Here is a 14,024-nt window from a genome sequence, read left to right on the forward strand (position 1 = left end):
ATCCAAGCAAATGGCTGAAAAACAGCCTGGTGTAGGAGGACCATGTGTTGGAGTGAAACAATATCGTTTGGGAGATATTCCCAATGCTGCCCATGGAGTTCTCCAAAATTAGCAGATGAGCTTGATGTCTCAAAGGAGACCCGATATAGCTCCGCTGTCAGCTGAGAGCTGCTGGGCCTTCCTCCTCTGCTTTAAGAGACAGAGCCTGTGAGTTGTGTCACTCAGCAGAGGATGGATGCTCACTCGTACTGGATTTCACTGCAGTGAAGGCACCACCCACCTGTTACCTCATGGAAATCTAAAATTGAGGCCTTAGGAAGCTTCCTGCACTTTAAAATGGCTGCTAAACCCCCAGAATATGCCCAGAAAGGCTTTTATTAAGCCAATTCCCCAGCTAGAACCACGCAGTTTCACTAATGCACGATTTAGAGCAACATTAGGGGGTTTGGGCCCACAGGATACAGACAGCTGAGAGTTATGAAAGAGCAGGAGGAATCTCCACAGTCTCTGTTGACTCATTAAATCAGAGGCTGCACAGTGGGGACGTAATGGAAGCAGAATGTAGGATGGTCCCCGCTGATGTCCTAAAATAGTCATGTGCTCCAGACCTGAGTAAAAGATCCATCAGAGCAAGGACGGGACTGGGCTGTCAGCGCGAGTGAGTCACAGAAACACAGCCAAGTCAACGTGTTTCTCCTCTGCTGGTTCAGGGGATTTATGTGCCGCCGAACAGCCAGAGTAAGGTGTTTACATCCACACACTGCAGCGCCTCTTCAGCCTGAAACACACAGTATCCCTGCAGAAACAGAACAATGGATGCACGTTGGAGACTTTGTGCTTATAAATATCCTGTGATTTGTTCATTCTGCCTTTTCTCTGCCAAACCAGTTTCAGGTCTGAACCCTGTGAAACGTCCTGTCCAAAAATGAATATCAGCCCTGTGAACAATGTTGTTTTTTCAGCCTGTGAGTCGGATCTTTTTGGAACTTGATTTGGCCGCTGATACGCAGGTTAGACGTTTTTCCTCGGCTGTACAAAAAGATCAGTTCTTCTCAGAAGGTCTAAAGTACGCGTAGCTCATAAAATATCAATAAAAAAGAACTGTGAGTTATTACAACAACACACAGGTAACAGTTCAAACCTTTTGCTCAAAGTCTTGAGTCCTTCTGAGCCTTAATTATACAATCTGATTTTCACTTAAACTTGTTTTACATACTGCTGCAGGTCGGTACTTACATATGGGATAGTTTTGCTCAGGCAGACGCGACGTACTGCAAATTCATCCTGGGGTAGGACACGTCTACGGTACTCAAGCTCAGTTCTTTAACTAATCAGCCAGTAATCATATCAAGAACACCTCTCTGCTCTGAATCAGTCGTCAGCTGGGGCATTTTCAGTGCTTTAACAAACAAAAAGTTAACCAGATCAGCATCTTCCTGTGCAGACTCTCCCAGTTAAACACATGGCTTTAGTTTCCCCTCTCTTGTGTGGCCTGACCTCGCATGAGACCAAAACACTCCAAACAGCCAAATATGGTGATCATTAGGAATGCTAGTTGTTTCGTGCTGACCACTATTAACACTATGCACTTTCTCACATGCTAAGATGCTCAAAATGTATGTTAAGCAGAGACAGACCAATAATATTAAACAGTCCTCAGTTTAATTGAAACAAAATAACTAAAATGGGACATTCTTCAAGGTTTGCCTTGAGTTAATGAAATCCCATCCTCTGTTTCCATATTTGGTGTGATGGACTTCCTTGAACCAGAATTTACTGTACCGGTACTCCAATCATTTCCTGAATGAAGAGAAATACTGCCACCTGCTGGCGCGAATGTGGTATGGCGACCCCCCGATTCCAATAAATAAATAAATAAATAAATAAATAAAATAAAATAATCTGAAGGACATGGTGGTTGTTTAAAACACTTTATTTATTTTGGTGAATACAAAAAATATTTTTGTGACCAGATAAATATTATACACACAGCATAAAATCATAAAACTAACACAGTCACAACATCTAGTCATAACAAAGCTAGTAACTTTATTTTCTGCTTCTGGCAACACTCGCACAAATCAGACAACATATTTTAGGGTAATTCTTACATTTAATAAGAAAAAAAAAACAACATAATGATTTGACAATGAAACAAGGGAGTTATTCAGTTTCCAAGAGGAATTTGGCATCATGATTTCAACACTTTCTCAACTTCAAACACAAAATTGCCACATTCTCATGGAATGCAGTCCAATATCTAGCCTACCGATATGGTCTCGCAGTCTTCAGGTATCCACAGATGCCCTTTTTCTATCAGCATTGTGACATTGCAGGCAAGTGGGTCACCAGCCAAGGCATTGGATCGTATGGCAGAGCACTAGATGAGAGTTTATTACGACCCTGATGGGGGATTAGACTGGCATAATAATGTTCTGATCCAGAGAGGACGAGGCTCAGGCTCCCACTGCCAAGCCCGATCGTTAGCTGCTCGCTGGGCAGACTCAAGTAAGGCACTAGTACACAATGCAGTCCTGATACTGGCAGGCTGGACAGATGGAGCTGTCCTGCTTTAAACCTTCAATATCATTTATATTAAATCAATAAAGGAAAAAAAAAACTTTTCCTATCAGAATAATTCTATTTCCTTCCGGTCTAAACGACAGCCAACATTTAGCACAATGAATGCTTTTAATTGCTCTCTTCAGTGCGTAGTCCTTTGAGGAACGACAGTGCATAAAATGTTCATTTCATTCAAGAGTCCAGAGCCAAATGTGATTGCACACAACCTTATTTTAACAACCACTATTAGTGCAGCGCCTCACCGCCATCCTCTGAGGTTAATCTGGGCGTGACGTATTGCTGTACGGTTTAATTTTGCACGTGACGAGGCAATGGCGGGCGAGCAGGCGGGGGCCAACACCAAAGAGCGAACTGCTATAATTTTGTCCTTTATTTCAATTAGCCGAAAAAACATTTCCAGCACAATTTTCTAAAAACATCCAATAAAAACACATGTAAACCAAGGTGATGTAAACATCCTGTTTACAGGAGATGCAGGCCAGGGCGTGTCTGCAGCACCACAGTGCTGCCTCGTCACACATTCTGCCTGAACAGTGTAGCTAAGTGGCTTTACGCCATTTAGAGCCGTATCACATTTCTTAATAATGGTGCAACCCTGGGGGGAGGGGGGGTCATTAAGCAAAATCTGGTTCGTGTTAATGGGAGAGGAATTAACGCAGGACGACAAGAGAGAACAAGCGTGATAAATAATGTAAACATATATTCCTTACACAGCTCTGTGTGTGTAAAGGGAGACGTGACGCTTACAGGAAGTGACATGTATAAGCAGCAGGATATATTTGGTCACGTAGAGTCCAGATTCTCTGAATAACACAGATTACACCAGTCCGCTCTTTAAGACTGACGTCAGAATAGTGGAGAATAAATATTTTCATAGCTTTAGTGTTGGTCGGTTAGCATCATACTTGTGATGGTTACTGTTTGGCATTTAGCTGAGTAATGCAGTTTATAAGGAACTACAGCTCTCTAGTGATTGACTAGTTTAAAAGCACACCCCGTTTTCACATAACCCTTATTAAAACACAAGTGCCCTATTGGTGCGTAGCTTCCTCCATATGTGTCAGCATGATGCATGCAAGCCGGTGGTGGAATGAGCCAGCCCAGACGTATACATTTGCTCTGCATCTTTACAACAAACCTTCAAACCTTCAATGATTAAAGGACATTCACGTTTTAGAGAGGATCTTTGATTGATGATTGTAACAGTCGGTAATGGAAAAAAAAAAAACAGAAAGCAATGAGACATAACATAAAACGTTAATATACTGTCTTCATTTGCTTACAATAGCATGTGTGCACACTTCATACAGACCTCTGTTAAAGCCAGTCACTGAAACACACACCCACACACACCCACACACACGTACACTAATAAACTACAGAGAACAGGCACTTGTTTTTTCAGCAAACAGGCCTGTTTCAAGTGCTGTAATAATCCTTGGTTATATGAGAAAGCAGCCAGTCGTACTTCAGTTTGCTCCAGATGGCGGAATTGGCACGTTGGCTCAGCCCGTTAGCCTTGGTCCTCCCTCAGCTCGCTGGGCAGGAACTTGTACTGCTGCTGCCGAATCTGGGCTAACTTCTTCCGCGCTTCCTCCAGCTCGCGCTCCTTCCTCAGCATTTCCTCCTGGGCTGCGATGATCTAGCAGAGAAGTAGAGGAACAGCTGACAAACTGTGCTGCCAAGTCACCCTAGTCCCATTACTACTGAGGGAAGTTTTAGACAAAAACAAACAAACTACAAACACACATCAGTCTACTCTACAGTGTGATTTGGATGTTTTCCAGTTTATGTGTGATTTTTTTCTTGTGATTCTACTCTATGAAGCAGAACTTTCATCATCTTTCCATTATTACTCCACCTCCCCTTGTTGCTTGTAGCTGGGGTGCACCGGCAGAGACAGGAAATCAATCACTGTGGAAGAGGAGTGGAGCTTCCTGTTGCTCCCTGGAGTTTTGAAAATAAGACACTCTCCTCTTTACTTTTTGGGAGCAATAAAAAACGGGGTTTTAAATCCTCATGAGATGTTTTGTATCCTTGGGTGTGTTAAAGCTCCTAGAGTGTTTATCCACAGTCAGCACAGCAGCAAAGCAACATCAGGATTGGCTTTTTTTTTTTTGGTTGTTTAGGACGACGTGAAAACATTCCTCCAAAGAGTAAAAACAGCTTTAGGGGAAGTTCAGAATTCCCAGTGAAGTCGCCTCACCTGAGCAATGCCTCCAACAAACTTGGTCTTCACCACTACGCTGTCATCTTCATTCTTGTCAAAGGCTGCTTTCTGAGCCGCCCTCACCAGGTTGTCTGAGGCCCGCTTCACCGCGTTTCCGGCAGCCTTTAAACGCATCATGTCAAAGTTAGCGTGTGCCACGCCCTTGGACAAGTGCACCAAAACCATGTTTCTGCATTACCTGTAGTCTCCTCATGGCCTCGGAATCGTGGCTGGCCCTCACCTTACAGGCCACCAGCAGCTGAGCGGTGGAGGCCGCGACCTGTTTGGCGGAGCAGATGAGCTTCTCCTCGCTGGCGTGGCCCTGCACCGAGGCGTTCGCTGCCTCGCACAGGTTACTGGTGGCTGCTGCTACCATACGCGCCTGTGAAGACCAACATCATCACACCAGTTCTATTAATATGCAACCAAACAATAATATGAAGGATCTTACAGCTGATATGAGACCCTGAGACCACTGTCCATCGTCTTCTGCATTGGCTAAACTGGAGCCCACCTGGAACAGAAATGAGAAAGACGTTTATGTTCCTTTATAATTAGAATTTTAATTGTAGGAGCAGCCGTGTCGACCGACTTTGCCTTGGGCCACCAGCTCTCTCTGAGCAGCCGACGCAGATTTGACGAGGGCGCTCGTCGCCGCGGCGATGGACTTGGCCGCCTCTAAGATCTGCTCCTCGAAATCCAGCGTCTCATCAGCCTGCTGAAAAGAAAAACGCACGTGAGTTCAGATGCAAAATAATGGAGCGCATCATTATTGGGACTGAAACCCTCAACAACACACATATAATCAACTTTTAAGAAATCTACACTTGGAAAATTTTAATTTCTATCTCTTTAGTAATGGCGCCCGACTTAATATCTTTAATGGTAATCACTGTGCAGGCCTTGGGCATGTTGTTCCAAATTATCTTAATCCATCTAATTAAGGTTTAATAGTTTCCACTCACAAAAGTTGTATGTAGATGCAAGACCTCGGGCTAAAAGACTGAGGCTAAAAATGCTATTATGATCATCACAATGCACCGATTTAAAAAATGAAACAAACAGTCTGTATGTGATCGACCTCCATAAACACATAAGGCACACGTGGCTGGAGACAGAGCGGGACACTGTAGGAATATGTTTGATATATAGTTGGACTGAATAACAACCTAATATATCAAACATATCAGACAGAGCCCTGCAGAGAAGGCTTCCAGTTCTACAACGGCTCAGAGGGGACAGGGGGACGGAGGCAGGGGGGGGACAGGCATGCTGGGTGAGCCCTCAACCTCCTCTAGGACGGAGGGACAAATGAGGGAGGAGAGAGGAGAGGGATTAAAAGGGAAGGAAGAGGAGAAAACAGTGATTTAGACAAACAAAAATGATGTTTTACTATTTTACTTGTTCATATATGGGGAGTTCAAGTGCGGTACTTTTATAGCCCTCACGAGTAATTGTTCATAAATTTTTCCTCTTCTTTTTAGACGAAGATTTTTTTTCATGTATTTAAACACTAAAAAAGCATTCCTTTATTGAGTCACCAGAGGGAGACACTAACACCTAAAGGAGGAAAAGCCTTCCTCTCACTAATCCTCTTTCATAAACATGTGGAATTACAGTATGAGACAGAGAATTATTAAAACGGGGGTACGAGACAGTCGCTTTATAGACGGGAAGAGGCGTAGAAAAGGGTAAAAGCACTATGGACACAGGAGGAAGAGGAGGACTAGGATCGAGCTATCCGGTCTCCAGAGACGAGGAAAGACACACAATCATGCAACATGGATGTAATTTCATTAAAGATTCAGTATGTCCATGTTCTCGCATAAATACGTGAATAGGTTGAAAAGGCGTCTCTCTCTTTAGCGAGACAAAGGAAACATGTCCAATAAGACTGAGGCCCTCTGCTCTGGAAAAAGGTTACAGCAGTTCATCGCACATTTGAACTCTTTCCAGCACAAGCCTGATGAGCCGGCTGTGTGATTGTGTCTCCTGGCAACACAAATCAAAATAATGTCCCGAGGTGCCTTTGAAGAAACTTTTCCAAGACTCTGGATTAGCAGCCTGAGTCATTACAGCATGTGTAAAGAAGACGCCTCTTTCTCTCCTTTAACGACTTTGAGAAAGCAGCAAGAATGGGTGAAAAGGGTGACAGCCGGCTTCACCCTTTTCCTGACATTGGCTCATGTCGGTTCGCCAGATTAATGTGCGTGTATGTGTGTGCACGTGCGTGCGCGAGTGTGTGTGTGAAGGGCACGTCTACCTTAGGCTTGGCTCTGGGTTTCAGCTGCTCTAATTTTTTGGCGGCAGCCTCGATGGACGTTGCTGCTCCCAGGAGCTCCGTCTCTGCGATCACAGTGGGGTCCTGGGGATCCACGCACTCCGACCCTGAACGGGAAGATCGCACGTCTGCACGTTACTTCTCACATCTTAGCACGCCATGAGACCGACCCTGTTGCTGCTCTGACGATAACCGGAACATCATCCAGCCATTTTGTTTTCATGCTAATTCCCATCATGCAACGCTGAGGTTTAAAACATCCCCTTAACTCAACGCGCCGAAACGTTGTCAAAACAGAGTCGGCAGTGCCTCACGGTTAAATAAACCAAAAGGTGGAAGAAACGTGCGTTTGATGGATCATTGTGCTTTTATGTGTTTTTAAGTGCCCATAAAACAGAGCTGTTGGAGAACAGCTTGGTGAGGCAGATGGAACAATGTTCTCCAAGATTACGCTGAGCTCTGGGGAAATCTGTTCCGCACCCCCACACCCACACCATAGCCGCCGAATCCCTCGCCCCCTCCTGACTCCATGAAAGTGATCTGGAGAAACAAAACACACCGCATCCCACTTACCTCCATCTGAGGCAGCAGTGAGAGACAGGGGGAGAGGGAGGGACAGAGCAAGGGAGAGAGGGAGAGAGGGAGGGAGGGAGAGAGCACACGGGACATTAGAGAGGTGAAGTGGATAGCCCCACTGGGTCTTGGGCTGTACCCTGAAATCTAATTCCTACCAAACACAATCTATTACTCCTGTCAGAGGCAGCAGCCAGAGCCTCTTCTGGAGAACACTTTGCGGTATCCTGGTGTCATTAGCGTCCTTTGGAGCTTAATTTGGCACGATTTGCACGGTAGTATGATTACAGAATTGACCTGTCTTTATTGTGGACATGCCGGGTCGGCGGCTCCCCTCTACTATACTTATTTTCCAGCGAAGAGGATTAGACTGACTAATCTGCAGCATCTCTACAATCCCATCACAATTTTTTTTTTATACATTTTATGAAATTGAATTGGTTGCTGTTCAAAAAAATCCTTCATGTCAGGTTGGATTCTGCAACTTAAGCATTCTCATTTTGGTCCTAAAGATGCCAAAACATAAACATTAAAGACTGCACATTGAGGCCAGCTGAGGTTAAAAAGAAGTGGATTTCTGAGCATGAACGAATCAATAGCTCAGAGTACACACTCATCTTTATGTTCAGTCTGGACCAGAGCCCATCTACAGAGTGCAAGACAGCAAAGGGAAACTACCGGTATATCCTTCTTCTTTTTCCTGACTCCTTTTTTCCCAAAAGTAAACCCACACAGCTTTTCCTGCACATCCTGCACTATCTTAAGAGGTAGGCACTCCCCACCACCTCCACCACCAAGATACAGGATCCATAATATGTTAAATATTAAATAAGCTGCCACTTTCACACAGGATATACACTCCTTACAATACGACAGGCCAAGATAAACACATACTATGGACACACAACATACACGCGTGTTCACCAGCCCACAAATAACCCCGACAACTCAAAGATGGGAATTTTCACTTGTATATAGTATAAGAATGTGTGATAGTGCATGTCAGCTGTGTGTGCGTGTGTGTGTGTCTGTGTGTGTGTGGCCTCTCTCACCCTTCATGGCCTCAGCAGTCTGAATGAGCTCTGTCACACAAGCTGCCACATGCTTCGAATGTACAGCCAGCTGCTGCTTCTGCTCGGCTGTGGGCTTCTGCAAGACCTGTGATCACACACACACACACACACACACACACACACACACACACACACACACACACACACACACACACACACACACACACACACACACACACACACACACACACACACACACACGTCCAATGGCTTGGCTTTGCTCTTTTGCCGCATCATGTACAGGAAATCAGCTAAATCTAAAAACGGACTCGTAAAAAGTAATTAAAACTCCTTTTGATCTTTCAGTGATTCAAGGTCACCTCGACTGTTTCTATCACGTTCAGTGAATGTATTGCTAAAGGCATCTGGCTTTTATGGGTGAAAACAATTCAAAACTTTATTTTTACAGTGGCTGTCATTAACACTAGAAGTCCCAGAGAGGGGCCATTTGGCCTTTTTACCTAGAAAACCCACAAGAGGGCCAATTGGCCCCAAGTCCCCCCTGTGGACACTCATTTTGTTATGGAAATGTGGCTGTTAGTGGCACACGGCCGGAGCCACTTGAACCTGTGTGGGGGAGGGGACATACCTTACAGCTCAGGAGGTTCTTTTGAGAGCAAGCTTTAGTTGTGAGATGGATAAATACCTCAGTGAACATAGCCATAAAGACTTAAACTGGACTATGAGCTGTATGCGGAAGTGGAAAGGATCAACAGGAAGGAAAAGCCATGCATTATGAGTGAAATACATTTGAGCAGTCACTCACAATCCTGGCACTGCCATTGCTCCTTTCGGCATTTCCCACATGTAAATCGGTAGCAGTCAACACAGCGCACAGTTGCATGATTGTCCTTACATTTAATTTTAGCCTGACACTTGGCTCTTTTTCCTAGTTGTGGTGTGGAGGGTTGTTGCCGAAATAATTGTTCCTTTTGGGCCTTTTTCATACCCACGTGGGTTTGAGCCAACTCTCTTGCAAGCTCCAGCAGGAACTCCACCCGTCTCTCCTGCCTCCCGGTGCATAACTGATAGAGCACGTGTGCATTCAGTGCTGCCATATCTATCATGTTATAGAACACTGCTACTGGCCAGCGCCGTGTTCCTGCGCGGAGAGTGTACTCTCGCACCATCTGGTCCATGACATCGACGCCGCACTTTGTTGTGTTGTAGAGTGTGATGGTGTTTGGCTTCTTTTTGGTGGTATCCTGTGTTTGAATCATGCTGTGCATGCTGCTGACATTCACACAGAAGTAGCCAACATGACTTCACCACTGTAAGGTGTGACCCCCTCACCCCACACACTGCCACTAACAGCCTCATTACCATAACAAAATGAGTGATTAGTGTATTCGGGAAAAGTGGTCGGGCCAAATGGCCCCTATGTGGGTCTTCTACGTAGACAGAAAAATGCTGGGACTTCTAGTGTTAAAAGATGTCAAAATCTGTTCCACAAGGGCGAGCAAACAAATGCTTAATGGTCGGGCAACAGGACGTTCTGTAGGTGAGTTTGTTCATGTTTACTTGATTGTGCTTTTGTGGTCGCTCAGCTTGCTGAGAGACAACATAGCAGGTTTCATCCTGACGGAACCGACAGGATATAAACCAAAATAATTATCGGGAGCAATTGACACGAATTAGCCCCTCACACATGTCGACACATCGTCGAAGCCATTGAACAGAACGCAGACAATTGGCTTTTAATGAAAAACAATATTTACTGATTAATTTGTTGATTTATGTGCTAATAAAAATAACTTTAGAGGTGGGCGACTTGTTTTCACATCCTCCAGGGAAACATTCCAACTACGTTTACTAGTGATTGCTGCATTTATTTGAATTTAAACAACACAACAGTAAAAACAAGCAATGCCAGACTGGAACTGATTTTTTAAGTAGCAGAGGAATCATTATAGCATTAGATCTTATAATTACAAGATTTCTCAGGATTCCGGATTCGGTCCTGTTGCAGCAATTCACTACAGGAAACGTGGCTGAATTCTGACCTGCAGGACTTGTTCCAGAAGGTTGATGTATCCAGTGGTGCACTCAGAGCTGTACTGCAGGGCCTTGCTCCTCAGTTCCTCACTCACTTCTGGGTGGAAAGCAGCTTGCTGAAAATGAAGTGAAATTGACCAAAATCAATTCTGGACCGGTGTTAATGTCATATCAGTAGTCTCAGTCACAACTCACATCCTTGATGTTAAAAGATAAATGAAATCGCTCTAACCCGTGCTAGAGATTTTAGTCTTTCTTAATAATATTGAAGAGACATTTCAGTTGAAGGTCATGTTAATTGGTCTGACTTTGCAACATTGCCCCAGAAACAGGAGTCACTACCAGCAGGAGAAGCTGCATAAAAGCAGTGGAGACTCTAATGTCCTATCTGCTCTCAGCAGGCTGCGTTCTTTGGCAGTCTGGTGATGTTTGCATGACGGTTCTGGCAGGATGATGAGGATTAACACCTTGCAGGTAGCCAGCATATCAGAGATGGCTTTGCGGCTCAGGTTGGCCGTGGCGATCACGTCCTCCTGCTGAGCCGAGTTCCCTGCAGCCACCGCCTTGGCTGTTGCTGTGGTGATGCCCTTGGTCATTCGGGTGAACTCCTCAGGTGTGGTGGACTTCTCCGGGACGTCCTTGGACTGAAAGAGCTGTAGGGATGAGAGTTTGACAAACACAGAATGCACAGATATGTAACACAGTTGGTGATGTGTTTAAGATCCTTGTATCTAAATCTTCAGAGCATTGCCAATTTAGAGAGGATGGCAAGCTGGGTAAAATGAACACTGTGCTGAATGTAGGTTTTGCTGCATTTCGAGGTTAACCTTCGTCTTTGTCTTGGGTGTGCTCCCTGATAGGGTTAGCATCAAATTGCTAAAAAAAGCAAACTCTTGAATCGTTCTGCCTTTCTCCCTCTCTCTGCCAGCACCTGTGACTCACAAACTGATAAGAGCTGTGAGAAACCACCAGGACCTGAGAGGGAAGCAGGAAGGAAAGAATGTGGCCAGATAACAAAAGAAAAAAAGGACAAAAAGCTCTCCTGTTTTTGCAGGGAATAAAAGACACAGATATCACCGACCCTGTATGAGCCAGGTTAGCAGGAAGGCCTGCAAGACGCCCTTACCGTCAGCTCCTGCTTGATGCACTCGATGGTGGCCTCTAGTGCCCTGGTCCCACGGGTCGCTTCGTCCTCCACTGCCTTCACCGTTTTCAGAAGAGACGTTACGTTCGTCACCATTACCTGTAAAATAAATGAAGATACTCACAATCCAACCAGAAGGGGGAGCTCTTCCTCCTTTACTGCGTAAAAGAAAAAACAACTGAAAAATAAAATTGTTTCTGACCTGGCTTTGGTTGCAAGTTTTGCTAGTCTAATTAAAATTAAAACTGTTGAATCAGATGATTTACTTAAGGTATTTACAGTTTATTTACAGAAAAAGGATTCGTGTTTTCCTTAGAGTGTTTAGGATGGAGGTCTCTGACAGGAACACCAGGGGATTGAGGGGGTCTCATTTGTGACCATATGTTAGATGAGCAAAAACCTTCCGTCACTGTGGGTGGCCCTGATTCTACTTAGATGAAAAGAACACGTGAAACCCCACGCAACAGACAGGATCACATGTCCCGACTGGGATGTCAGCCTTGAGAAAATGACACAAATGAGGACAGGACATTTGCTGCAGAGATGTAAGACTCTGCCTTAGAAAGCTTGATCTAAACACAGCGTCCGCAGCTGCAACAAGTGAGGAGCGATGAATCGCAGCTCTGATTTGTATTCCACAGCAGCTGGCAGGTGAGAAAGCATTTATGACTGATTGAAAATGCATCTTTTGCCTCAATCACAAGACAGAAAATTGAAAATTGCATATAGAAGAAAAAGAAAGGGTTTTGAGAGTGAGAGTCTGACACTGACTGCAGCGTCAGACTCTCACTCTCAAAACCCTTTCTTTAAAAAAAAATTGAAATCACATTTCCATCTTTCTGTTATGTTTCATTAACCCTAATTCCATCTTCATTGTTTCACAATTTATTTCATTATGCTAGCAAAGCGCTAACACTCTGGACCTTGAACCAGGCTGCAATAAATGTAATGAGACTAAATTTTGTTTTGAGTGGTGGAGTGTAAATGGGTAATGTGACAAACTGAATTGTTAGGATGTGATTTATATTGATCAGCCTCTGACGGCTAGGAGCAGGAACCCGGGAGACAAAATGTCCCTGAGCTCTCTCAGTACCTCTCTCTGTCAGGGATGAGACATTGTCAAGTGGAATCTAATCACACGCAAAACACAAAAACAGAGCGCTTTCCAGATGCTGATAGGATTCGTTACATCACTCCATCTTGTTCTTGACACATCGAAATACAGAAACAATAAAATGAAACACATGTCGCTCCCCCCTGTGAGCGCTCATTGTGTCCCTCTGTTCCTATACCTTGGCAGCGCTCTTCAGCTGATACATGGACGGGTCGTCGGCTGGCTTCCCAGCGGCACATTTGGTGGCGCCGATGAGTTCAGCGAGGGCCTTGGCCACGTCCCGCACTGCGTTTATCAGAACCACCTGAGGAGACAGAGCCGGTGTGAATGCAAACACAATGGTCAGAGTACAGGTTTATCTTCAGGACCCTGGGGTGAGGATTTAACACCGGAGCCCTTATCGCTCCCACCTTTTTATGATAGCTTAGCCTTGGGAGAGAGGGATGCATGCAGGGTAAAAGGCAACACACAATATGTATCAGATGAAAAGGCAATTACACGCAGAGGCCTACCTGCATGGAGATAGAGGAAGATGACTAGCATTACATAATAACACAATAATAAAGGCTCATAGTGGCAGCTTAAATTTGAGTGCAGCTGAATTAAAAATTAATAACTGAGCAAAGAGAGAAAGTGAAGGACACAGCTGTGACAGCCTGTGGCGGGTGGGGAAAGTCTTATTTTTTAATCACCTGTGTCTCTGGGCCTTCAGAACCCATGCTGGTGGCTCCCAGTTTGACCACCTCTGTCAGCTGGGTGATGGTTTTGGCCGAGGAGTGAGCAGCCTGGGCCAGTTTCTCCTGGCTGGATGCGGCTCCAGCAACCAGCAACTTGGTGTCCTCAACCAGGGCTTTGGCGGTCTTCAAGATGCTCTCCCTGGGGGACGGGACACACGGCATTACTGAAAGAATTCCACACCAATGAGTGTTAATCACAAAAGGTTTTGCTTATTAAAATACGAATGTTGAAATGCCCAGTGTCCTTCAGTTTCCCACTGAAAATGAGAGGTTTGACTTCTGCATCAGTGTGAGCGTTCAGTTCCATGACACCAG

The 14,024-nt window shown here is 44.9% G+C and overlaps 1 protein-coding gene and 1 non-coding gene across 6 annotated transcripts in view; both read right to left on the reverse strand.

Moving 5' to 3' along the window:
* Positions 1 to 1,918: 1,918 nt before the first annotated feature.
* tln2b (talin 2b) overlaps positions 1,919 to 14,024 on the reverse strand; it is a 58,669-nt gene continuing 46,563 nt past the window's right edge. For 2 of the 5 annotated variants that reach the window (XM_029841562.1, XM_029841566.1), the window contains 13 exons: positions 13,665 to 13,848; positions 13,151 to 13,276; positions 11,841 to 11,957; positions 11,182 to 11,367; positions 10,723 to 10,830; positions 8,699 to 8,804; positions 7,647 to 7,652; positions 7,056 to 7,180; positions 5,385 to 5,510; positions 5,244 to 5,306; positions 4,992 to 5,174; positions 4,790 to 4,915; positions 1,919 to 4,225 (listed from right to left, as the gene is read on the reverse strand). In XM_029841562.1, coding sequence (XP_029697422.1) covers positions 4,097 to 4,225; positions 4,790 to 4,915; positions 4,992 to 5,174; positions 5,244 to 5,306; positions 5,385 to 5,510; positions 7,056 to 7,180; positions 7,647 to 7,652; positions 8,699 to 8,804; positions 10,723 to 10,830; positions 11,182 to 11,367; positions 11,841 to 11,957; positions 13,151 to 13,276; positions 13,665 to 13,848 — 1,585 coding nt within the window. In that variant the 3' untranslated portion in view covers positions 1,919 to 4,096. The remainder of the gene's footprint in view (positions 4,226 to 4,789; positions 4,916 to 4,991; positions 5,175 to 5,243; positions 5,307 to 5,384; positions 5,511 to 7,055; positions 7,181 to 7,646; positions 7,653 to 8,698; positions 8,805 to 10,722; positions 10,831 to 11,181; positions 11,368 to 11,840; positions 11,958 to 13,150; positions 13,277 to 13,664; positions 13,849 to 14,024) is intronic. The other 3 variants (XM_029841567.1, XM_029841565.1, XM_029841563.1) reach the window with 2 other exon arrangements.
* mir190 (microRNA mir-190) lies at positions 5,920 to 5,986 on the reverse strand. The gene has a single exon (NR_105403.1). It is a non-coding gene; the product is annotated as a microRNA mir-190 (primary transcript).

The sequence above is a fragment of the Takifugu rubripes genome, chromosome 9 (assembly GCF_901000725.2).
Source record: "Takifugu rubripes chromosome 9, fTakRub1.2, whole genome shotgun sequence".
Classification (NCBI taxonomy): Eukaryota; Metazoa; Chordata; class Actinopteri; order Tetraodontiformes; family Tetraodontidae; genus Takifugu; species Takifugu rubripes.